General features: G+C 45.7%; 1 protein-coding gene across 1 annotated transcript in view; it reads right to left on the bottom strand.

Annotated features, from left to right (window-relative positions):
- Positions 1-448: 448 nt before the first annotated feature.
- The window catches only part of LOC124041489 (inactive tyrosine-protein kinase 7-like), a 225,731-nt gene continuing 202,643 nt past the window's right edge, over positions 449-23,536 (bottom strand). Inside the window, exons 12-20 of the mRNA XM_046359132.1 lie at positions 22,256-22,400; positions 19,793-19,920; positions 18,010-18,210; positions 16,349-16,507; positions 15,866-16,098; positions 13,468-13,548; positions 12,998-13,149; positions 3,140-3,318; positions 449-2,236 (exon numbers count right to left, since the gene is read on the bottom strand). Of these exons, the coding sequence (XP_046215088.1) occupies positions 2,076-2,236; positions 3,140-3,318; positions 12,998-13,149; positions 13,468-13,548; positions 15,866-16,098; positions 16,349-16,507; positions 18,010-18,210; positions 19,793-19,920; positions 22,256-22,400 (1,439 nt within the window). The 3' untranslated portion in view covers positions 449-2,075. The remainder of the gene's footprint in view (positions 2,237-3,139; positions 3,319-12,997; positions 13,150-13,467; positions 13,549-15,865; positions 16,099-16,348; positions 16,508-18,009; positions 18,211-19,792; positions 19,921-22,255; positions 22,401-23,536) is intronic.

Below are 23,536 nucleotides of genomic sequence, written 5' to 3'. Positions count from 1 at the left end.
AATAAATATAATTGGTTCAGAGTTTGTTTTGATATTTCAACCTGCGTGGCCTGATCGTGTCTGGTGTGGGGGTACAAAATCAACATGCAGGCGATGGCAAGCAAGTTTGGTCAGCATGTTACAGTGTTAGCTCTTCAGTATCTCCAATCTCTCCAGTCTACATGACCCTGTACACATTCAGGTTGGTCAACTGTACAACGCATTTGACACAATGGTTGTGGCACAACTGATATTTTGCAACACGGTGGAGAGTTTGTCTGCACAAAAATGTTTATACAACCATTGTGTGGTGTCTCCACAATGCTTGTGTAATCCTTTATGTGTAGAAGAACTCTGTTGTATCACGTACATGCAAAATGCATTGTACATCAGTTGTACAACTTGAGTGTGTGTGGGGCCAATCAGAGTGAGTTCTATGTTACACAGCAATTAAGACAGCCAAGACTCCTCAGTTTAAAAAAAAACGTGATCCTTTATTGAGAGCAGCTTGTATACATTGAGGTTACTGTGATTATTAGTCGAAGGGGATTAGAAAAAGAGGCCTAGGTGTGAGCGCCTAGCATTCATAAAACAGTTTTGCACTCAAAACAATATATAAAAACAAGGTCTTCGCAAACAAAAAAGACCATTGCATTTTGATTAGATATTGAGAAAAAGGAAAGCGGAAAAACAGCTAATAATCCTTCATTTACGAGGCACTTAAGAGTCCCTTGAAGAGCATTGGTGATTCTCTCTCATCCGTCTTTGCTCATGGTAACAACAAATGTATTACCAAACTGACTGTGTTACTGAGATGTATCATAGGAGACTGAATACATATGCAACTGCATTAAGTGATCATCAAAGTACCTTTTTATGAAGAAAACAAATGGGTAAAAAGACGGGACCTTCATAATAAATAAAGAGGTTCCCGTAGGTACATCCTTTTACAATACGATAGTAATACAAAGGGATATTTTTAAGTGAAGTTATAGTGCATGGTTTCTACATTATGTACACATTGCCTTGTGGGATGGTCCACATTACAACATTGCACAAAATCATTGGACCAGCTAGAAAAAAAAGGGAATTGTGATTGGACCTCTGAAAATACAGCATTGCCGGCCATTTAATAATGACAGACTGATAAAGTGATAACATGGTTATACAGCTAATATGTGGTCTATTATACGGTAATCCCATCAATGATGGTCAACATCGAGCACTTCAGAGTTAAAATGACACTTGTAACACACTCATAAGAGATTTTTGTTTTTTAACTCACTCACTCACTCAAAAATATTCCTTGGCTATACATTTGATAGTACATTTGTTCCTGTAAAGTATATAATTAACACAGACAAGTCAATCCACTGAGTTCCTCAGACACAATGCGTAACAGACTGTCAAGTTTAAAACTCAGTAAAAAATCTTGTCCATTGGTGCTTATACTCAGATCTTACCTCTTCAATAGATATCAAAACAACAGCATCAGTGACACACATTAGAGGCTGCAAATTCCAAGTCTGAATCACACTAGATACAGCTTTCAGGGGGTGAGTCCAGTCCAGCACATACAGAAAGTTCCCCCTGATGGATAAAAGTAGCTTAGGATCTCCTGGATTGGTTGGGGGACTTTAGAGTTGGTAGATTGAGGTTCAGGTTGGCAAGGAGAGGCACTTTAGTTTTTATGGTTCCTGTGCTGCGCGGGTCAAAAAGAGAGGGAGAGCGTCTCTGGGACAAACCAGCCCTGAGAGACCCATGCCAGGCATGGGCCCACTAGAATCACATGGGCCAAAAGGGACAGTGTCAGCAGGCATGCCTTCCATGCTGCAATTAAGGCAAATGTAAACTCCTGGCACTCGTGTCCTCCTCACATGAAACCATCTACACACACTCAACGGTATGTATCCAATCCATTGGTATAACAAAAGTGTTTTGTTCTTATCCACACGCCCTTTTAAATAATAACTCCTGGTCCCTGAAATGTGTGTGACTCAGAATCCAGAATTTCTGTGTTTATTCTTTTTTTTGTGGGGGGGGGGGCCGGGGGAGATGTCACTCCTTGGGGTGGGGTGGGTTCAGTTGTCCTCCTTTCAGACATTGCTGTCGGAGGACAGATCCCCCAGGGTGTTGACGACCTCGCTGAAGGAGGGACGCTCTTTGAGACTTGGGGCCCAGCAGCGGCACATGAACTTGTAGACTTTGGAGGGGCAGCCGTCAAGTGCGGGTAACTTCATCTTGCCGGCCTGCAGACCTGGGGAGAGAAGAGTGGAGCAGAGAAACAGGGGAGGTTAGACTTGGGAGACAGAACATACAGGTCAAGGTGATTTGACTCATTCACTCCATTCTTATGGAACAATGAGTGAAATCATCATAAGAATGGGGTAAAGCTGTTTCTGGTATGGGATTCATAAAAATGATTGGACAGACAGCCGGCCCCCAGCTTGATAATAACATGATGATACTGTATGTGCCACTTCCTCTGTCAAGGTGGCCTATAGTACAGTGCATGTCAATACAATGTCAACCAAATACAACGTGTTCCCCTCACAGATCCATGAAAATTATTCATCACAGTTCTGAGACTGAGAATAGCCACTTCAGAATAGCTTGAAATTACCCCAAGAATAGAAGAGTGGCCATGTCTGAAATCTGTCTTGCCTACTACTTACTGAAACTGCATACTATTTAGAATTGACTGTTTCGTAAAAATGTATGTAATAAAAAAATATATTAACATACTAGACTTGTCCATACTGAGAATGTATCATCTAATGCACAATTGTGTTGTTTCCTTCCATTCGTTCATTTTGGTACAGCGCATCACCTTATCTGATTATAGGGTGTTGTCAAACACATGTGGGTCTGGAAAGACGATTCTCTTCCTCAATTGTGTGCAGCAAATTCATATTGGATGAAAAGCCACGAATGAGTATGACATCTTTGCATTTAAAGCATACTACATTTTTGAAAATTTCACATACTATAAAACATTCTATTTTCTCATACCCAATCAGCCTACTAGTTAATATGCAAGTATGGGTATTCGGACAGGCCCAGTACCCTTTGCAAGATTGATATCTCAACAGTGATTGTTCAGCCATTGGAGCACACAGATTGGTGGGCACTAAGTACATTTCTATTGATTTATACTGACCCTCTAGCACCTCGTCATCACTGAGTTTGGTGTATGGCAGTTCCCCGTGGCTGAAAACCTCCCACATGAGCACCCCAAAGGCCCAGACATCTGACTTGGTGGAGAAGTCATCCTCAAACACAGACTCGGCCGGGAGCCAGCGCAGGGGGATCCACGCCTGCCGGTAGTGGTAGTACTCACTGCAGACAGACAGTCAAGACAGAAAGAGAGACAAACAGAGAGATAGAATGTCAAGATGTTATCATTGCACATAATTAAACTATGTTACTATTTTGTCTTGACTTTACACTTAACAATGGCTGCATGGATCATCCTAGTACACTTTTGCTATACTTTCTTCTCACATGATAGACCGTAACTACACACGTCTTACTATCCAGGTCTGGACCCAAACAATTCGAGCTTCTACTTTTAAAAATCCACCTTTCCAGAAACAAGTCTCTCACCGTTGCCGCTTGCCATAGACCTCCCTCTGCCCCCAGCTGTGCCCTGGACACCATATGTGATTTGATTGCCCCCCATTTATCTTCAGAGCTCGTGCTTCTAGGTGACCTAAAGTAGAACATGCTTTAACACCCTGGCCATCCTACAATCTAAGCTTGTTGCCCTCAATCTCACACAAATGATCAGTGAACCCACCAGGGTACAACCCCAAATCCGTAAACACGGGCACCCTCATAGATATCATCTTAACCAACTTGCCCTCCAAATACACCTCTGCTGTTTTAAACCAAGATCTCAGCAATCACTGCCTCATTGCCTGCATCTGTAATAGGTCTGCGGTCAAACGACCACCCCTCACCACTGTCAAACGCTCCCTAAAACACTTCAGCGAGCAGCCCTTTCTAATCAACCTGGCCCGGGTATCCTGGAAGGATATTGACCGCATCCCGTCAGTAGAGGATGCCTGGTTATTCTTTAAAAGTGCCATCCTCAACATCTTAAATAAGCATGCTCCATTCCATTTTTTTAAACCAGGAACAGATATAGCCATTGGTTCACTCCAGACCTGACTGCCCTTGACCAGCACAAAAACATCCTGTGGTATTCTGCATTAGCATCGAATAGCCCCCGTGATACGCAACTTTCAGGAAGTTAGGAACAAATATACACAGGCAGTTAGGAAAGCTAAGGCTAGCTTTTTCAAGCAGAAATGTGCATCCTTTAGCACAAACTCAAAAAAGTTCTGGGACACTGTAAAGTCCATGGAGAATAAGAGCACCTCCTCCCAGCTGCCCACTGCACTGAGGCTAGGAAACACTGTCACCACCGATAAATTCACTATAATTGAGAATTTCAATAAGCATTTTTTCTACAGCTGGCCATGCTTTCCACCTAGCTACCCCTACCCCGATCAACAGCCCTCCAACCTCACAGAAACCCGCCCAAGCCTCCCCATTTCTCCTTCACCCAAATCCAGATAGCTGAGGTTCTGAAAGAAATCAGCCGGGCTAGACAATCTGGACCCTCTCTAAAATGATCTGCCAAAATTGTTGCAACCCCTATTACTAGCCTGTTCAACCTCTCTTTCGTATCGTCTGAGATTCCCATAGATTGGAAAGCTGCCGCAGTCATCCCCCTCTTCAAAGGGGAGACACTCTATACCCAAACTGCTACAGACCTATATCTATTTTACCCTGCCTTTCTAAGGTCTTTGAAAGCCAAGTTAACAAACAGATTACCGACCATTTCGAATCCCACCGCACCTTCTCCGCGATGCAATCTGGTTTCAGAGCTGGTCATGGGTGCACCTCAGTCACGCTCAAGGTCCTAAACAATATCATAACCGCCATCGATAACAGACATTACTGTGCAGCCGTATTCATCGACCTGGCCAAGGCTTTCGAATCTGTCAATCACCACTTTCTTATCGGCAGACTCAACAGTGTCATGTTTTGTCATTTATTATCTTGTCTTGTCCCTGTGCTTCCCATTCTATTCGTTTCCCTCTGCTGGTCTTATTAGGTTCTTTCCCTCTTTCTATCCCTCTCTCTCCCCCTCCCTCTCTCACTCTCTCGCTCTCTCTTCTCTCTATCGTTCCGTTCCTGCTCCCAGCTGTTCCTATTCCCCCTAATCAATCATTTAGTCTTCCCACACCTGTTCCCGATCCTTTCCCCCTGATTAGAGTCCCTATTTCTTCCTTTGTGTTCCGTTCCTGTCCTGTCGGTTCCTTGTCTAGAATTCACCGTGCTGTGTTTGTGTATCGCCCTGTCGTGTCGTGTTTTCCTCAGATGCTGCGTGGTGAGCAGGTGTCTGAGTCTGTCTGGTTCAAGTGCCTTCCCGAGGCAACCTGCTGTTCACCTGCTGTTCAAGATCGAGTCTCCAGTTTGTCCTCGTCATTTCGAGTGAAAGTTGTGTTTTTTGTTTGTATTTACTTTACTGGATTAAAGACTCTGTTTTCGCCAAGTCGCTTTTGGGTCCTCTTTCACCTGCATGACAGAAGGAACCGACCAAGGAATGGACCCAGCGACTTCAGACGCTCGTTACACTGCCGTCGAGATCCAAGGAGCCATGCTCGGCAGACACGAGCAGGAATTGTCTGCTGCTCGCCATGCCGTGGAGAACCTGGCCGCTCAGGTTTCCGACCTCTCTGGACAGTTCCAGAGTCTACGTCTCGTGCCACCTGTTACTTCCTGGCCTGCCGAGCCTCCAGAACCTAGGGTTAATAACCCACCTTGCTACTCCGGGCAGCCCACTGAGTGCCGCTCCTTTCTCACGCAGTGTGAGATTGTGTTCTCTCTCCAACCCAACACATACTCTAGAGAGAGAGCTCGGGTTGCTTACGTCATTTCACTCCTTACTGGCCGGGCTCGAGAATGGGGCACAGCTATCTGGGAGGCAAGGGCTGATTGCTCTAACAAGTTCCAGAACTTTAAAGAGGAGATGATTCAGGTTTTTGACCGTTCAGTTTTTGGTAGGGAGGCTTCTAGGGCCCTGGCTTCCTTATGCCAAGGTGAACGGTCCATAACGGATTATTCTATTGAGTTTCGCACTCTTGCTGCCTCTAGTGAGTGGAACGAGCCGGCGCTGCTCGCTCGTTTTCTGGAGGGACTCCACGCAGTGGTTAAGGATGAGATTCTCTCCCGGGAGGTTCCTTCAGATGTGGACTCTTTGATTGCTCTCGCCATCCGCATAGAACGACGGGTAGATCTTCGTCACCGGGCTCGTGGAAGAGAGCTCGCATCAACGGTGTTTCCCTGCTCCGCATCGCAACCATCTCCCTCCTCTGGCTCAGAGTCTGAGCCCATGCAGCTGGGAGGGATTCGCATCTCGACTAAGGAGAGGGAACGGAGGATCACCAACCGCCTGTGCCTCTATTGCGGAGTTGCTGGACATTTTGTTAATTCATGTCCAGTAAAAGCCAGAGCTCATCTGTAAGCGGAGGGCTACAGGTGAGCGCAACTACTCAAGTCTCTCCATCAAGATCCTGTACTACTTTGTCGGTCCATCTACGCTGGACCGGTTCGGGTGCTACATGTAGTGCCTTGATAGACTCTGGGGCTGAGGGTTGTTTCATGGACGAAGCATGGGTTCGGAAACATGACATTCCTTTCAGAGAGTTAGAGAAGCCTACGCCCATGTTCGCCTTAGATGGTAGTCATCTTCCCAGTATCAGATTTGAGACACTACCTTTAACCCTCACAGTATCTGGTAACCACAGTGAGACTATTTCTTTTTTGATTTTTCGTTCACCGTTTACACCTGTTGTTTTGGGTCATCCCTGGCTAGTATGTCATAATCCTTCTATTAATTGGTCTAGTAATTCTATCCTATCCTGGAACGTTTCTTGTCATGTGAAGTGTTTAATGTCTGCCATCCCTCCCGTTTCTTCTGTCCCTACTTCTCAGGAGGAACCTGGCGATTTGACAGGAGTGCCGGAGGAATATCATGATCTGCGCACGGTCTTCAGTCGGTCCCGAGCCAACTCCCTTCCTCCTCACCGGTCGTATGATTGTAGTATTGATCTCCTTCCGGGGACCACTCCTCCTCGGGGTAGACTATACTCTCTGTCGGCTCCCGAACGTAAGGCTCTCGAGGATTATTTGTCTGTGTCTCTTGACGCCGGTACCATAGTGCCTTCTTCCTCTCCGGCCAGGGCGGGGTTCTTTTTTGTTAAGAAGAAGGACGGTACTCTGCGCCCTGCGTGGATTATCGAGGGCTGAATGACATAACGGTTAAGAATCGTTATCCGCTTCCCCTTATGTCATCAGCCTTCGAGATTCTGCAGGGAGCCAGGTGCTTTACTAAGTTGGACCTTCGTAACGCTTACCATCTCGTGCGCATCAGAGAGGGGGACGAGTGGAAAACGGCGTTTAACACTCCGTTAGGGCATTTTGAGTACCGGGTTCTGCCGTTTGGTCTCGCCAATGCGCCAGCTGTTTTTCAGGCATTAGTTAATGATGTTCTGAGAGACATGCTGAACATCTTTGTTTTTGTCTATCTTGACGATATCCTGATTTTTTCTCCGTCACTCGAGATTCATGTTCAGCACGTTCGACGTGTTCTACAGCGCCTTTTAGAGAATTGTCTCTACGTAAAGTCTGAGAAGTGCTCTTTTCATGTCTCCTCCGTTACTTTTCTCGGTTCCGTTATTTCCGCTGAAGGCATTCAGATGGATTCCGCTAAGGTCCAAGCTGTCAGTGATTGGCCCGTTCCAAGGTCACGTGTCGAGTTGCAGCGCTTTTTAGGTTTCGCTAATTTCTATCGGCGTTTCATTCGTAATTTCGGTCAAGTTGCTGCCCCTCTCACAGCTCTTACTTCTGTCAAGACGTGTTTTAAGTGGTCCGGTTCCGCCCAGGGAGCTTTTGATCTTCTAAAAGAACGTTTTACGTCCGCTCCTATCCTCGTTACTCCTGACGTCACTAGACAATTCATTGTCGAGGTTGACCTTCAGAGGTAGGCGTGGGAGCCATTCTATCCCAGCGCTTCCAGTCTGACGATAAGGTTCATCCTTGCGCTTATTTTTCTCATCGCCTGTCGCCATCTGAGCGCAACTATGATGTGGGTAACCGTGAACTGCTCGCCATCCGCTTAGCCCTAGGCGAATGGCGACAGTGGTTGGAGGGGGCGACCGTTCCTTTTGTCGTTTGGACAGACCATAAGAACCTTGAGTACATCCGTTCTGCCAAACGACTTAATGCCCGTCAAGCTCGTTGGGCGTTGTTTTTCGCTCGTTTCGAGTTTGTGATTTCTTACCGTCCGGGTAGCAAGAACACCAAGCCTGATGCCTTATCCCGTCTGTTTAGTTCTTCTGTGGCTTCTACTGATCCCGAGGGATTCTTCCTTATGGGCGTGTTGTCGGGTTAACAGTCTGGGGAATTGAAAGACAGGTTAAGCAAGCACTCACGCACACTGCGTCGCCGCGCGCTTGTCCTAGTAACCTCCTTTTCGTTCCTGTTTCCACTCGTCTGGCTGTTCTTCAGTGGGCTCACTCTGCCAAGTTAGCTGGTCATCCCGGTGTTCGAGGCACTCTTGCGTCTATTCGCCAGCGCTTTTGGTGGCCGACTCAGGAGCGTGACACGCGCCGTTTCGTGGCTGCTTGTTCGGACTGCGAGCAGACTAAGTCGGGTAACTCTCCTCCTGCCGGTCGTCTCAGACCGCTCCCCATTCCTTCTCGACCATGGTCTCACATCGCCCTAGACTTCATTACCGGTCTGCCTTTGTCTGCGGGGAAGACTGTGATTCTTACGGTTGTCGATAGGTTCTCTAAGGCGGCACATTTCATTCCCCTCGCTAAACTTCCTTCCGCTAAGGAGACGGCACAAATCATTATCGAGAATGTATTCAGAATTCATGGCCTCCCGTTAGACGCCGTTTCAGACAGAGGCCCGCAATTCACGTCACAGTTTTGGAGGGAGTTCTGTCGTTTGATTGGTGCGTCCGTCAGTCTCTCTTCCGGGTTTCATCCCCAGTCTAACGGTCAAGCAGAGAGGGCCAATCAGACGATTGGTCGCATACTACGCAGCCTTTCTTTCAGAAACCCTGCGTCTTGGGCAGAACAGCTCCCCTGGGCAGAATACGCTCACAATTCGCTTCCTTCGTCTGCTACCGGGTTATCTCCGTTTCAGAGTAGTCTGGGTTACCAGCCTCCTCTGTTCTCATCCCAGCTTGCCGAGTCCAGCGTTCCCTCCGCTCAAGCGTTTGTCCAACGTTGTGAGCGCACCTGGAGGAGGGTGAGGTCTGCACTTTGCCGTTACAGGGCACAGACTGTGAGAGCCGCCAATAAACGCAGGATTAAGAGTCCAAGGTATTGTTGCGGCCAGAGAGTGTGGCTTTCCACTCGCAACCTTCCTCTTACGACAGCTTCTCGTAAGTTGACTCCGCGGTTCATTGGTCCGTTCCGTGTCTCCCAGGTCGTCAATCCTGTCGCTGTGCGACTGCTTCTTCCGCGACATCTTCGTCGCGTCCATCCTGTCTTCCATGTCTCCTGTGTTAAGCCCTTTCTTCGCACCCCCGTTCGTCTTCCCTCCCCCCTCCCGTCCTTGTCGAGAGCGCACCTATTTACAAGGTACATAAGATCATGGACATGCGTTCTCGGGGACGGGGTCACCAATACTTAGTGGATTGGGAGGGTTACGGTCCTGAGGAGAGGAGTTGGGTTCCGTCTCGGGACGTGCTGGACCGTTCACTCATTGATGATTTCCTCCGTTGCCGCCAGGATTCCTCCTCGAGTGCGCCAGGAGGCGCTCGGTGAGTGGGGGGTACTGTCATGTTTTGTCATTTATTATCTTGTCTTGTCCCTGTGCTTCCCATTCTATTCGTTTCCCTCTGCTGGTCTTATTAGGTTCTTTCCCTCTTTCTATCCCTCTCTCTCCCCCTCCCTCTCTCACTCTCTCGCTCTCTCTTCTCTCTATCATTCCGTTCCTGCTCCCAGCTGTTCCTATTCCCCTAATCAATCATTTAGTCTTCCCACACCTGTTCCCGATCCTTTCCCTGATTAGAGTCCCTATTTCTTCCTTTGTGTTCCGTTCCTGTCCTGTCGGTTCCTTGTCTAGAATTCACCGTGCTGTGTTTGTGTATCGCCCTGTCGTGTCGTGTTTTCCTCAGATGCTGCGTGGTGAGCAGGTGTCTGAGTCTGTCTGGTTCAAGTGCCTTCCCGAGGCAACCTGCTGTTCACCTGCTGTTCAAGATCGAGTCTCCAGTTTGTCCTCGTCATTTCGAGTGAAAGTTGTGTTTTTTGTTTGTATTTACTTTACTGGATTAAAGACTCTGTTTTCGCCAAGTCGCTTTTGGGTCCTCTTTCACCTGCATGACAAACAGCCTTTGTTTCTCAAATGATTGCCTCGCCTGGTGGTTCACCAACTACTTCTCTGATAGAGTTCAGTGTGTCAAATCGGAGGGCCTGTTGTCCGGACCGCTGGGGGTGCCACAGTGTTAAATTCTCTGGCCGACTCTCTTCTTTGTAAACATCAATGATGTCTCTCTTGCTGCTGCTGATTCTCTGATCCACCTTGAGTAGCTTGGATGAATAAGGTGCCCAGAGTAAACTGCCTGCTACTCAGTCCCAGAAGCAAAGATATGCATATTATTAGTAGAGTTTGGATAGAAAACACTCGGAAGTTTCTAAAACTGTTTGAATGATGTCTGTGAGTATAACAGAACTCATATGGCAGGCAAAAACCTGAGAAAAAATCCAACCAGGAAGTGGGAAATCTGAGGTTTGTAGTTTTTCAACTCTTGGCCTATCGACTACACAGTGGGATATTGGTCATATTGCACTTCCTAAGGCTCCCACTAGATGTCAACAGTCTTTAGAACCTTGTTTGATGCTTCTATAGGAGGGGGGAATGAGAGGGGAATGAGTCAGAGGTCTGCCAGAGGGCCACGAGCTCAGTCTCGCACGCTCACGTGAGAGCAAGCTCTGTTCCATTGCATTTCTACAGACAAAGGAATTCTCCGGTTGGAACATTATTGAAGATTTATGTTGAAAACATCCTAAAGATTGATTTTATACTTCGTTTGACATGTTTCTACGACCTGTAATAAAACTTTTTGGACTTTTCGTCCGTACTTTCCACTGAACTTGCACGCGCGTTGTGCGTTTGGATTTGTTTACCAAACGCGCTAACAAAATTGTGGAACTGGGATTCCTGGGAGTGCATTCTGATGAAGATCATCAAAGGTAAGTGAATATTTGTAATGCTATTTCTGATTTCTGTTGACTCCACAACATGGCGGATATCTGTATGGCTCGTTTTGGTCTCTGTACTCAGATTATTGCATGCTTTGCTTTTTCGGTAAAGCTTTTTGGAAATCTGACACAGCGGTTGCATTAAGGAGAAGTTTATCTAAAGTTCCATGTGTAACACTTGTATTTTCATCAACATTTATGATGAGTATTTCTGTCAATTGATGTGGCTCTCTGCAAAATCACCGGATGTTTTTGGAACTACTGAACGTACCGCGCCAATGTATACTGAGATTTTTTGTATATAAATATGAACTTTATCGAACAAAACATACATGTATTGTGTAACATGAATTCCTATGAGTGTCATCTGATGAAGATCATCAAAGGTTAGTGATTCATTTATCTCTATTTCTGCTTTTTGTGACTCCTCTCTTTGGCTGGAAAAATGGCTGTGTTTTTCTGTGAATAGGCACTCACCTAACATAATCGTTTGTGGTGCTTTCGCCGTAAAGCCTATTTGAAATCGGATACTGTGGTGGGATTAACAAGAAGTGTATCTTTAAAATGGTGTGAAAGACTTGTATGTTTGAGGAATCTTAATTATGAGATTTCTGTTGTTTGAATTTGGCGCCCTGCACTTTCACTGGCTGTTGTCATATCGATCCCGTTAGCGGGATCTCAGCCATAAGAAGTTCTTATTAACTAACCCCCAGATGAGCTTCAATGCAATACAACTCTCCTTCCATGGCCTCCAACTGCTCTTAAATGCAAGTAAAACTAAATGCATGCTCTTCAATCAAACGCTGCCCGCACCTGCCCACCAGTCCAGCATCACTACTCTGGACGGTTCTGAATATGTGGACAATTACAAATACCTAGCTGTCTGGTTAGACTGTAAACTCTCCTTCCAGACTCACATTGAGCATCTCCAATCCAAAATTAAATCTAGAATCGACTTCCTATTTCCCAACAAAGCATCCTTCACTCATGCTGCGAAACATACCCTCGTAAAACTGACTATCCTACCGATCCTTGACTATGGCAATGTCATTTACAAAATAGCCTCCAACACTCTACTCAACAAATTGGATGCAGTCTATCACAGTGCCATCCGTTTTGTCACCAAAACTCCATATGCTACCCACCACTGCGACCAGTACGCTCACGTTGGCTGGCCCTCGCTTCATACTTGTCGCCAAACCCACTGGCTCCAGGTCATCTACAAGTCTCTGCTAGGTAAGCCCCGCCTTATCTCAGCTCACTGGTCACCATAGCAGCACCCACCCGTAGCAGGCGCTCCAGCAGGTATATCTCACTGGTTAACCGCATTTCATTCCAGTTCTCTGCTGCCAATGACTGGAACGAACTGCAAAAATCACTGAAGCTGGAGACTCATATTTCCCTCACTAGCTTTAAGCACCAGCTGGCAGAGCAGCTCACAGATCACTGCACACTGTACATAGCTCATTTGTAAATTGCCCATCCAACTACCTCATCCACATACTGTATTTATTTATTTATTTTTCTTGCTCCTTTGCACACCAGTATTTCTACTTGGACATTCATCTTCTGCACCTCTACCATTCCAGTGTTTAATTGCTATATTGTAATTACTTGGCCTATTTATTGCCTTCCCTCCCTTATCCTACCTCATTTGCACATGCAACTAGCCTACCTGGTTAAATAAAGGTTCAATTAAAAATAAAATTGCAGGCCCCATCTCTTACCTGTTGTAAACATCCTTGCTGAGGCTGGGAGCTGAGATTTTGACGCTGCGTTGGCCGCTGATCAGGCAGTTACGAGCAGCCAGGTCTTTATGAACGAAGCGGTGATTGGACATGTGCTCCATCCCAAGAGCCACCTGGGCACAGATGGATACCTGGGTAGAAGAGAGAGAGAGAAGAGAGAGAGAGACAGACAGAGAGAGAGAGAGAGAGAGAGCGAGAAATGGCATTAGCATATAATACAAAGCAGCTTAACATGGGATGGCCTGAATCAAACAGGTTTTACATATTTGTTTTTTTTTTAGAGTTGTCAAAAGGAAAGAGGACTAGTTTGCATCAAAATGCAGAAACCTGTGTGCCCTCAAGCTGGAACATAATGTTTCCATTAAAGGGGGCATAATGGCATGTGTCATGTGCTGGTTTTTCAAATGAAATGAGCAAATTACATCCAAAGTGTAGTGAACGCTACTTACTCTGGTCTTGGTGGTGATAGGTTGAGACTTGATTTTCTCATCTTTGCTATTGGAGATTCTCAAGAACTGTTTCAGATCTCCCTATTTCCAAGGAAATAGAAATAGAGAAAGGAAAGAGATGTAAAAAAAAAAAGAAATCATCAAAGGTCAAAAACATTCACTTTGTAAATGTAGGAAGCATAACAATAACAAGAACACACTTGGAGGCATGTACCAAATAAAACTGCACAACTTCATCAACGTTGCATAGACAATTGTTATAGTCTACATGAATATAAATCATGGATAAGAGTGTTACACTATGTGTGTGTGTGTGTGTGTGTGTGTGTGTGTGTGTGTGTGTGTGTGTGTGTGTGTGTGTGTGTGCGTGCGTGCGTGCGTGCGTGCGTGCGTGCGTGCGTGCGCCTGTGCTTGCTCACGTGTGCATCTACAGTTGAAGTCGGAAGTTTACATACCCCTTGCCAAATACATTTAAACTCAGTTTTTCACAATTCCTGACATGTAATCAGAGTAAAAATCCCCTGTTTTAGGTCAGTTAGGATCACCACTTTATTTTAAGAATGTGAAATGTCAGAATAATAGTAGAGGGAATGATTTATTACAGATTTGATTTCTTTCATCACATTCCCAGTGGGTCAGAAGTTTACATACACTCAATTAGTATTTGGTAGCATTGCCTTTAAATTGTTTAACTTGGGTCAAAAGTTTCGGGAAGCCTTCCACAAGCTTCCCACAATAAGTTGAGGGAATTTTGGCCCATTCCTCCTGACAGAGCTGGTGTAACTGAGTCAGGTTTGTAGGCCTCCTTGCTCACACACGTTTTTTCAGTTCTGCCCACAAATCTTCTATAGGATTGAGGTCAGGGCTTTGTGATGGACACTCCAATACCTTGACTTTGTTGTCCGTATGCCATTTAGCCACAACTTTGGAAGTATGCTTGGGGTCATTGTCCATTTGGAAGACCCATTTTCGACCAAGCTTTAACTTCCTGACTGATGTCTTGAGATGTTGCTTCAATATATCCACATCATTTTCCTACCTCATGACGCCAGTCCCTCCTGCAGCAAAGCACCCCCACAACATGATGCTGCCACCCGGTGCTTCACGGTTCGGATGGTGTTCCTTGGCTTGTAAGCCTCCCCCTTTGTCCTCCAAACATAACGATGGTCATTATGGCCAAACATTTCTATTTTTGTTTCATCAGACTAGAGGACATTTCTCCAAAAAGTACAATCTTTGTCCCGATGTGCAGTTGCCAACCATAGTCTGGCTTTTTAATGGTGGTTTTGGAGCAGTGGCTTCTTCCTTGCTGAGCGGTCTATCAGGTTATGTAGATATAGGACTTGTTTTACTGTGGATATTGTCACGAATATCACCGAAGGTGGCTCCCCTTCCTGTTCGGGTGGCGCTCGGCGGGCTACTAGCTGCCACCGATCCCTTTTTCCTTTCTGTTTGTTTTTGTCTAATTGTCTTCACCTGTTCCTTGTTGGGGTTTTGGGGTCGGTATTATTTAAGTTTGTTTAGCCCGCTTGTGTTTGTGCGGGCTTGTTGTCGTTGTACGTAAGAGGTGTATTGTTTATTTGGGTTTTCGCTGTCCGTTTTTTTCACCAGTGGTCTTTGAGTTGTGTTTGCGCCTGTGTTTTGGCGTCACCCATTTCTGTACCTGTTCCTGGTTACTTTTGGACATTAACGCGTTTTTCCCTTGAATCTTCTGTTCTCTGCGCCTGACTCCACACCCATCACTCTTCAGACGTTACAGATATAGATACTTTTGTACCTGTTTCCTCCAGCATATTCACAAGGTCCTTTGCTGTTGTTCTGGGATTGATTTGCACTTTCACACCAATGTACATTAATCTCTAGGAGACCGAATGCGTCTCCTTCCTGAGCGGTATGACGGCTGCGTGGTCCCATGGTGTTTATACTTGCGTACTATTGTTTGTACCGATAAACGTGGTACCTTCAGGCGTTTGGAAATTGCTTCCAAGGATGAACCAGACTTGTGGAGGTCTACAATTTCTTGAAATACATCCACAGGTACACCTCAAATTCCTATCAGAAGCTTCTAAAGCCATGACATAATTTTCTGCAATTGTCCAAGCTGTTTAAAGGCACAGTCAACTTAGTGTATGTAAACTTCTGGCTCACTGGAATTGTGATACAGTGAATTATAAGTGAAATAATCTGTCTGTAAACAATTGTTGGAAAAATTACTTGTGTAATGCGCAAAGTAGATGTTCTAACCGACTTTCCAAAACTATAGTTTGTTAACAAGAAATTTGTGGAGTGGTTGAAAAACGAGTTTTAATGACTCCAACCTAAGTGTATGTAAACTTCAGACTTCAACTGTATGTGTGTGTGTGTGCGTCTTTTTGCGCACATGTATTTGTGTGTTTACCAGGTCATAATACTCCAGGATCATATAGTGGGGCTCGGCCTCCCTACACAGTCCCAGCAGTCGCACCACATTGCCGTGGCTCAGCTTGGAGAACATGTCGGCCTCACGGCGGAAATCCAGCTGTAGCTGCTCATCTCTGCTCTGCAGGCTCTTCACCAACACCACTGTCTCCTCCTCACCCTCCTCGATGCCCTTCGCCTTGGCCAGCAGCACCTCGCCAAACTCACCCTTCCCTACACACAGACAGACGCAGGCAGGAAGACAGACGGACAGACAGGTAGGCACGCACAGACACAGGTCAGAGATTAGAGGGTCACTCAGATATGCCAACATTTTCTTCCAGGGTTAGGAGTAAAGACAAACCTGGTAAATAGAGGTGAAATTAAGTAAGTGAATGGAAATGTGTTCACTCCAGTTACAGTGCACAGCTGTTCGGCACGTTCTCAATTAGACTCACTCCTCATACCCACATGACCATCTTACCCAGTGTCGTGATGGTGTGTAGGTCTTCTCGGGGGAACTGAAGCTTTTCGTTGGCACTGCTATGGCGTTTCTCTGCTGCCGCTGTGGTGCCCACGCTGGTCAAAGCCACCTCTTCCTGGATCTCAGCGGTGGTGTGGCCATTCTGCTGTATAGCCCCCCCTGGTGGACATCAACCACATTACATAATGTGTATGTTTGAGATTGACTACATTGCAGTCGGACTGCACAGAATCACTGATGTTCAAATCACCTTGCATCCCAAATAACTACTCATTATGTGGTCAAGATAAGCGATTCTGCACCTCGCCTTGGTCAAAATGATCCCCTGAAAGACACCGAATGTTGTGTCATAAAATACCAATATACCAAACAGTAATGTGGGCAGATATTGCACAACACAATTCAAACATACTCCAGTTTGATGATTAGAAATATTTAATAACCATTTTATAATAATGCTAATATATTGAAATCCGAGAGAAAAGTTCCCTGAGTCTGTAAACCCTACTTTGAGCACTTCAGTGCCAAAACTGAGATTTTTTATTTCACCAGGTAAGTTGACTGAGAACATATTCTCATTTACAGCAAAAACCTGGGGAATAGTTACAGGGGAGAGGAGATGAATGAGCCAATTGTAAACTGGGGATAATTAGGTGGCCATGACATTCACATTGGGAATTTAGCCAGGACACCGGGGTTAACACCCCTATTCTGAAAATAAGTGCCATGGGATCTTTAGTGACCACAGAGAGTCAGGACATCACATCCAAAAGACAGCACCCTACACAGGTCAATGTCCCCAATCACTGCCTTAGGGCATTCAGATATAAGGAAAGGGTGCCTCCTACTGGCCCTCCAAAACCACTTCCAGCAGCATCTGGTCTCCCATCCAGGGACTGACCAGGACCAACCCTGCTTACCTTCAGAAGCCAGCCAGCAGTGGGTTGCAGAGTGGTATGCTGCCGGTTGTACAGATGAGAGGGAACAAATGGAGCCATTATATCTAGATTAACTTCACAAAGGTAAGTATTTAGTTTGTAAGAAGAGAACCCCAGTTTTGCTTACTTAATCTTAAAGAGTTTTACCAAATTATATAAAACAACTCCAAACCCAGGTATTCGACTATGGTGACTTTTGCACTTTCCTTGCAATGCTCTTGGCAGCCACAAGGTGGTAGCAAGTCAACTGGGTATGAATGAGCACTAAATGTTCAACATGTACGGGCAGAGCATGATGTAGGCAAGAGCATTCAGACACACATCAGACTCATAAATAATGTTCCTTCTGTGACTCACAAAGACACAACTACTTGCCAGACATGTAGCCTACAAAAAATTATAGCAAACTGTGGATTTACTCAGAAACCCACCGGGAATTGACGCTTAGTCTGGAAAACCAGACCCTAGGCAACAGTGAATAAGGTCTAGTTTCAACGAGGGACTCTTTTGGCATAGAGCAACTACGTCACTGTCTACGATGATAAGTGAAGGGGGGGGGGGGGGGGGGGAATCGGGGAGTCTCCCAACAAATCGAGAGGCAGACATGCCAAAACTTAAGTTTGCAAGCAAAAACCTTTGTAGTGGTCTTAGTTAAGGTATCGATGCAAACTAGCCACTTGTGAATCCCCCCCCCCCCCCACACCCCTATCCCCCCAAACTCACTGTTAAGACACTCCATCTCGGGCTCCTCTCCCTCCTGGCCCTTCTGCAGTCTCTTGGCGTTGCGTCTCTTCTTGCAGTAGAACATGAGGCCCAGCACCACGATGATGTAGGCCACGGCTGCCCCCACAGACAAACCTATAGTCTGAATCATTTTATAGGGTGCCTTCTCCTCGTGGTCCACCAATGTCTGCACCGGTTTCTCTGCCAAAGACAGAGGAGAAAAGGACATTAGGGTTATTTGATTTGATTTATCCAGGAAGGTTGATGAGAACACGTTCTCTTTGTTTATCAGGATGAGCTGTGTTCATTCAAGTTGAAGTGATAGTTCATCAGATGTTACTTGTATTTCTCCACGTAGGTTATTGAGAATACATTGACTTTAACAATAGCAGCCTGGTTTGCTGTAACAGAGGAGTGAGTAGTGGTAGTTCAAATTTGGGATTGAGACATATACACAACAGATGGTATTGAACATGGGTAGACATATCTCTGGCTTGGTATGTTCTTCAATCTGGTACCCACTGCTTGAGAAAAGAGTGTTGTGTGTCCATCCAAGTGATATTGAATACACATCATGTGGATCATTAACCCTTTACGCTTGTGGGAATTGGCCTATATGAACAGGGTTCAATTCAAATGTTTCTTACGGAGGAAACATGAAATGCGTGAGCATTGTAGCAATTGAAAGGGAACTATTTGGAGATTCTGGGAAATGTATTAGACCAAATTTAAGGACACAACCATTTCACCTGGCACAAGACTGAATCCAAAACATTCCACTGTTGTTCACGTAGTCCAAAAACGGATCATTATAAATTGCATTCTGGGTCAGGTGGGCTTCATTTGAAAGCTTGTTCTATTGTCAACAAGACCAGCTAAGTTACAAAATACCACCGTACAGTGATAGGCTTTCACAAGGCAATTCAGAGAAACAGATTGTCATTTATTGTGCATTGAAATGAGTCATAGGTGTATTCTGCAGCGAATAAAAAACCCATAATAATTTACAGCATTTCCCCCACTCAGACGAAACATTTTTTTTTTAAGTTTCCCAGTTAGTGGGAGGGATGGGGGCAGCTCCTTGTCGCGTGCGGTGCTCAAGTTCAGAACGGCTGTCAGTCAAAACCCATACAGCTCTGTAAAGCCCAGAGCCTGAGCTCTGACGTAATTTATAGCATGTTACTGTACAGCCACTGCGTTCCAATTTAGGAGCTTATCAGTGCCCAAATTCAAATTTCAATCCGTATACGGGTACAGTGCGAGTGTAAAAGGCTACAGTTCCAAGCTGTTAGTTCCAAGCTTTCTTTTCTTGAATGTTTTTGTTAAGGAAACTGGCACAGAAAAAAAACATCGAAAGATTTCACACTCACATCATCCCTTTCTAACCAGAGCCTTAGAAACTGGAACAGAACGCAGAATGAATTCCTCTGTCCTACAATGAACTACTTCTGCGAACTAAACGGTCTGCCTCCCTTAACCCCCTCACAGGGAGAGGTTTGAATAATACAAAACCCTGAACATCCTATTTTAAACTACAAGCCCAAGCACAAGGAGGAGCCATAGTGTATATGAGAGAGGGTTGATTCAATCTAAGGTCTGTCCCTGTCACTTCACCGATGACTCTGGCGAGACAGGTTATTAGAATGCTCAGATGGCTGAGTGGTTAATTACAGTCCTCATCCAGTCCTCGTGATTGCTATACACACGCACACACAGTAACATGGTGGGGGTGGCATCCTTTTGTGCGTATGTGTGTGCATCTGTATGAGAGAGAGAGACTTACCCACTACGTAGAGCTGTGCCACACGGTCACTGATGCTGCAGCTGTTTCCGGCAATGCAGGTGTATTTGCCTGTGTCATCCGTGGTGACATCTGTTATCACCAGAGAGCCATTGACCATTAACTGGAACCTGAGAGAGAAAGAGAGAGAGAGAGAGAGAGAGAGTGCAAGAGGGGGTAGAAAGAGAGAGCATGAGACTTGTCCTCTTGCTCAGTTGTACACCGGGGCCTCCCACTCCTCTTTCTATTCTGGTTAGGGCCAGTTTGTGCTGTTCTGTGAAGGGAGTAGTACAGTCGAGGCCAAAAGTTCTGAGAATGACACATATATTAATTTCCACAAACTTTGTTGCTTCAGTGTTTTTAGATATTTTTGTCAGATGTTACTATGGAATACTGAAATATAATTACAAGCATTTCATAAGTGTCAAAGGCTTTTCTTGACAATTACATGAAGTTGATGCAAAGTGTTGACCCTTCTTTTTCAAGACCTCTGCAATCCGCCCTGGCATGCTGTCAATTATCTTCTGGGCCACATCCTGACTGATGGCAGCCCATTCTTGCATAATCAATGCTTGGAGTTTGTCAGAATTTGTGGGTTTTTGTTTGTCCACCCGCCTCTTCAGGATTGACCACAAGTTCTCAATGGGATTAAGGTCTGGGGAGTTTCCTGGCCATGGACCCAAAATATGGGAGTTTTGTTCCCCGAGCCACTTAGTTATCACTTTTGCCTTATGGCAAGGTGCTCCATCATGCTGGAAAAGGCATTGTTCGTCATCAAACTGTTCCTGGATGGATGGGAGAAGTTGCTCTCGGAGGATGTGTTGATACCATTCTATATTCATGGCTGTGTTCTTAGGAAAAATTGTGAGTGAGCTCACTCCCTTGGTTGAGAAGCAACCCCACACATGAATGGTCTCAGGATGTTTTACTGTTGGCATGGCACAGGACTGATGATATTGCTCACCTTGTCTTCTCCAGACAAGCTTTTTTCCGGATGCCCCAAACAACCGGAAAGGGGATTCATCAGAGAAAATTACTTTGCCCCAGTCCTCAGCAGTCCAATCCATGTACCTTTTGCTGAATATCAGTCTGTCCCTGATGTTTTTCCTGGAGAGAAGTGTCTTCTTTGCTGCCCTTCTTGACACCAGGCCATCCTCCAAAATTCTTCGCCTGACTGTGCGTGCAGATGGACTCACACCAGCCTGCTGCCATTCCTGAGCAAGCTCTGTACTGGTGGTGCCCCGATCCCGCAGCTGAATCAACTTTAGGAGACGGTCCAAGCGCTTGCTGAACTTTCTTGGGCGCCCTGAAGCCTTCTTCACAACAATTGACCCGCTCTCCTTGAAGTTCTTGATGATCCGATAAATGGTTGATTTAGGTGCAATCCTACTGGCAGCAATATCCTTGCCCGTGAAGCCCTTTTTGTGCAAAGCAATTATGACGGCACGTGTTTCCTTGCAGGTAACCATGGATGACAGAGGAAGAACAATGATTCCAAGCACCACCCTCCTTTTGAAGCTTCCAGTCTGTTATTCAAACTCAATCAGCATGACAGAGTGATCTCCAGCCTTGTCCTCATCAACACTCACACCTGTTAACGAGAGAATCACTGACAAGATGTCAGCTGATCCTTTTGTGGCAGGGCTGAAATGCAGTGGAAATGTTTTGGGGGATTCAGTTCATTTGCATGGCAAAGAGGTACTTTGCAATTAATCTGATCACTCTTCATAACATTCTGGAGTATATGCAAATTGCCATCATACAAACAGAGGCAGCATACTTCGAAAATGAATATGTGTGTCATTCTCAAAACTTTTAGCCATGACTGTACATAGCGTTGCATGAGATCTTCAGTTTCTTGGCAATTTCTCACATGGAATAGCCTTCATTTCTCAGAAAAATAATAGACTTGACGAGTTTCAGAAGAAAGTTCTTTGTTTCTGGCCATTTTGAGCCTATAAACGATCCCACAAATGCTGATACTCCAGATACTCAACGAGTCTAAAGAAGGCCAGGTTTATTGCTTCTTTAATCAGAACAACCGTTTTCAGCTGTGCTTACATAATTGCAAAAGAGTTTTGTAATGATCAATTAGCCTTTTAAAATGATAAACCTGGATTAGCTAACACAACGTGCCATTAGAACACAGGAGTGATGGTTGCTGATAATGGGCCTCTGTACACCTATGTAGATATTCCATTAAAAATCAGCCATTTCCAGCTACGATAGTCATTTACTGTATTTCTGATCAATTTGATGTTATTTTAATGGACAATTTTTTTGTCGCTTTTCTTTCATAAACAAGGACATTTCTAAGTGACCCCAAACCTTTGAACGGTGGTGTGTGTTATGTTACAACTTGTGTCAATTACAATCCAGTGCTTTTTAAAATTCCAGAGCACCACAAAGGAAGACAATGTTGTCGTGTGTGTGTGTTATTATCGTCTCTGTGGGTATAGCCTTTACCTTCTCCTGCTGGTGTCCAGCACCTTATCCTTGACCATCCACTGGACGCGGGGCTCTGGGTCTGCTGTGGCCTGGCAGTGTAGGATGGCTGTGTGGCCCTGGTACACTGTGGTGTTCTCTGGCTCCAGCTTAAAGCGGATATACACTACACACGCACGCACGCACGCACGCACGCACCCACACACACACACACACACACACACACACACACACACACACACACACACACACACACACACACACACACACACACACACACACACACACACACACACACACACACACACACACACACACACACACACACACACACACACACACACACACACACACCACAGTTAATATACCACCCTCCATCTCTAAACAAAGTCCAGGAAACTGATTTCCTATAGACTCACTTTGATGACAGTGTTGTAGAGCTGGGACAATAAACCTGTATCACCTCCCTACAACGCCTAGGCATGCTCCTGATGAGGTGGCGGATGGTCTCCTGAGGGATCTCCTCCCAGACCTGGACTAAAGCATCCGCCAACTCCTGGACAGTCTGTGGTGCAACTTGGCGTTGGTGGATGGAGCAAGACATGATGTCCCATATGTGCTCAATTGGATTCAGGTCTGGGGAACGGGCGGGCCAGTCCATAGCATCAATGCCTTCCTCTTGCAGGAACTGCTGACACACTCCAGCCACATGAGGTCTAGCATTGTCTTGCATTAGGAGGAACCCAGGGTCAACCGCACCATAATATGGTCTCACAAGGGGTCTGAGGATCTCATCTCGGTACCTAATGGCAGTCAGGCTACCTCTTGCGAGAACATGGAGTGCTGTGCGGCCCCCCAAAGAAATGCCACCCCACACCATGACTGACCCACAGCCAAACCGGTCATGCTGGAGGATGTTGCAGGCAGCAGAACGTTCTCCACGGCGTCTCCAGACTCTGTCAAGTCTGTCACATGCTCAGTGTGAATCTGCTTTCATTTGTGAAGAGCACAGGGCGCCAGTGGCAAATTTGCTAATCTTGGTGTTCTCTGGCAAATGCCAAACGTCCTGCATGGTGTTGGGCTGTAAGCACAACCCCCACCTGTGGACGTCGGGCCCTCATACCACCATCATGGAGTCTGCTTCAGACCGTTTGAGCAGACACATGCACATTTGTGGCCTGCTGGAGGTAATTTTGCAGGGCTCTGGTAGTGCTCCTCCTGCTCCTCCTTGCACAAAGCCGGAGGTAGCTGTCCTGCTGCTGAGTTGTTGCCCTCCTACGGCCTCCTCCACATCTCCTGATG

The sequence above is a fragment of the Oncorhynchus gorbuscha genome, linkage group LG08 (genome assembly GCF_021184085.1).
Source record: "Oncorhynchus gorbuscha isolate QuinsamMale2020 ecotype Even-year linkage group LG08, OgorEven_v1.0, whole genome shotgun sequence".
NCBI lineage: Eukaryota > Metazoa > Chordata > Actinopteri > Salmoniformes > Salmonidae > Oncorhynchus > Oncorhynchus gorbuscha.
Note: the sequence above shows the minus strand (reverse complement) of the source record. Positions and strands in the feature narration are given on the sequence as shown.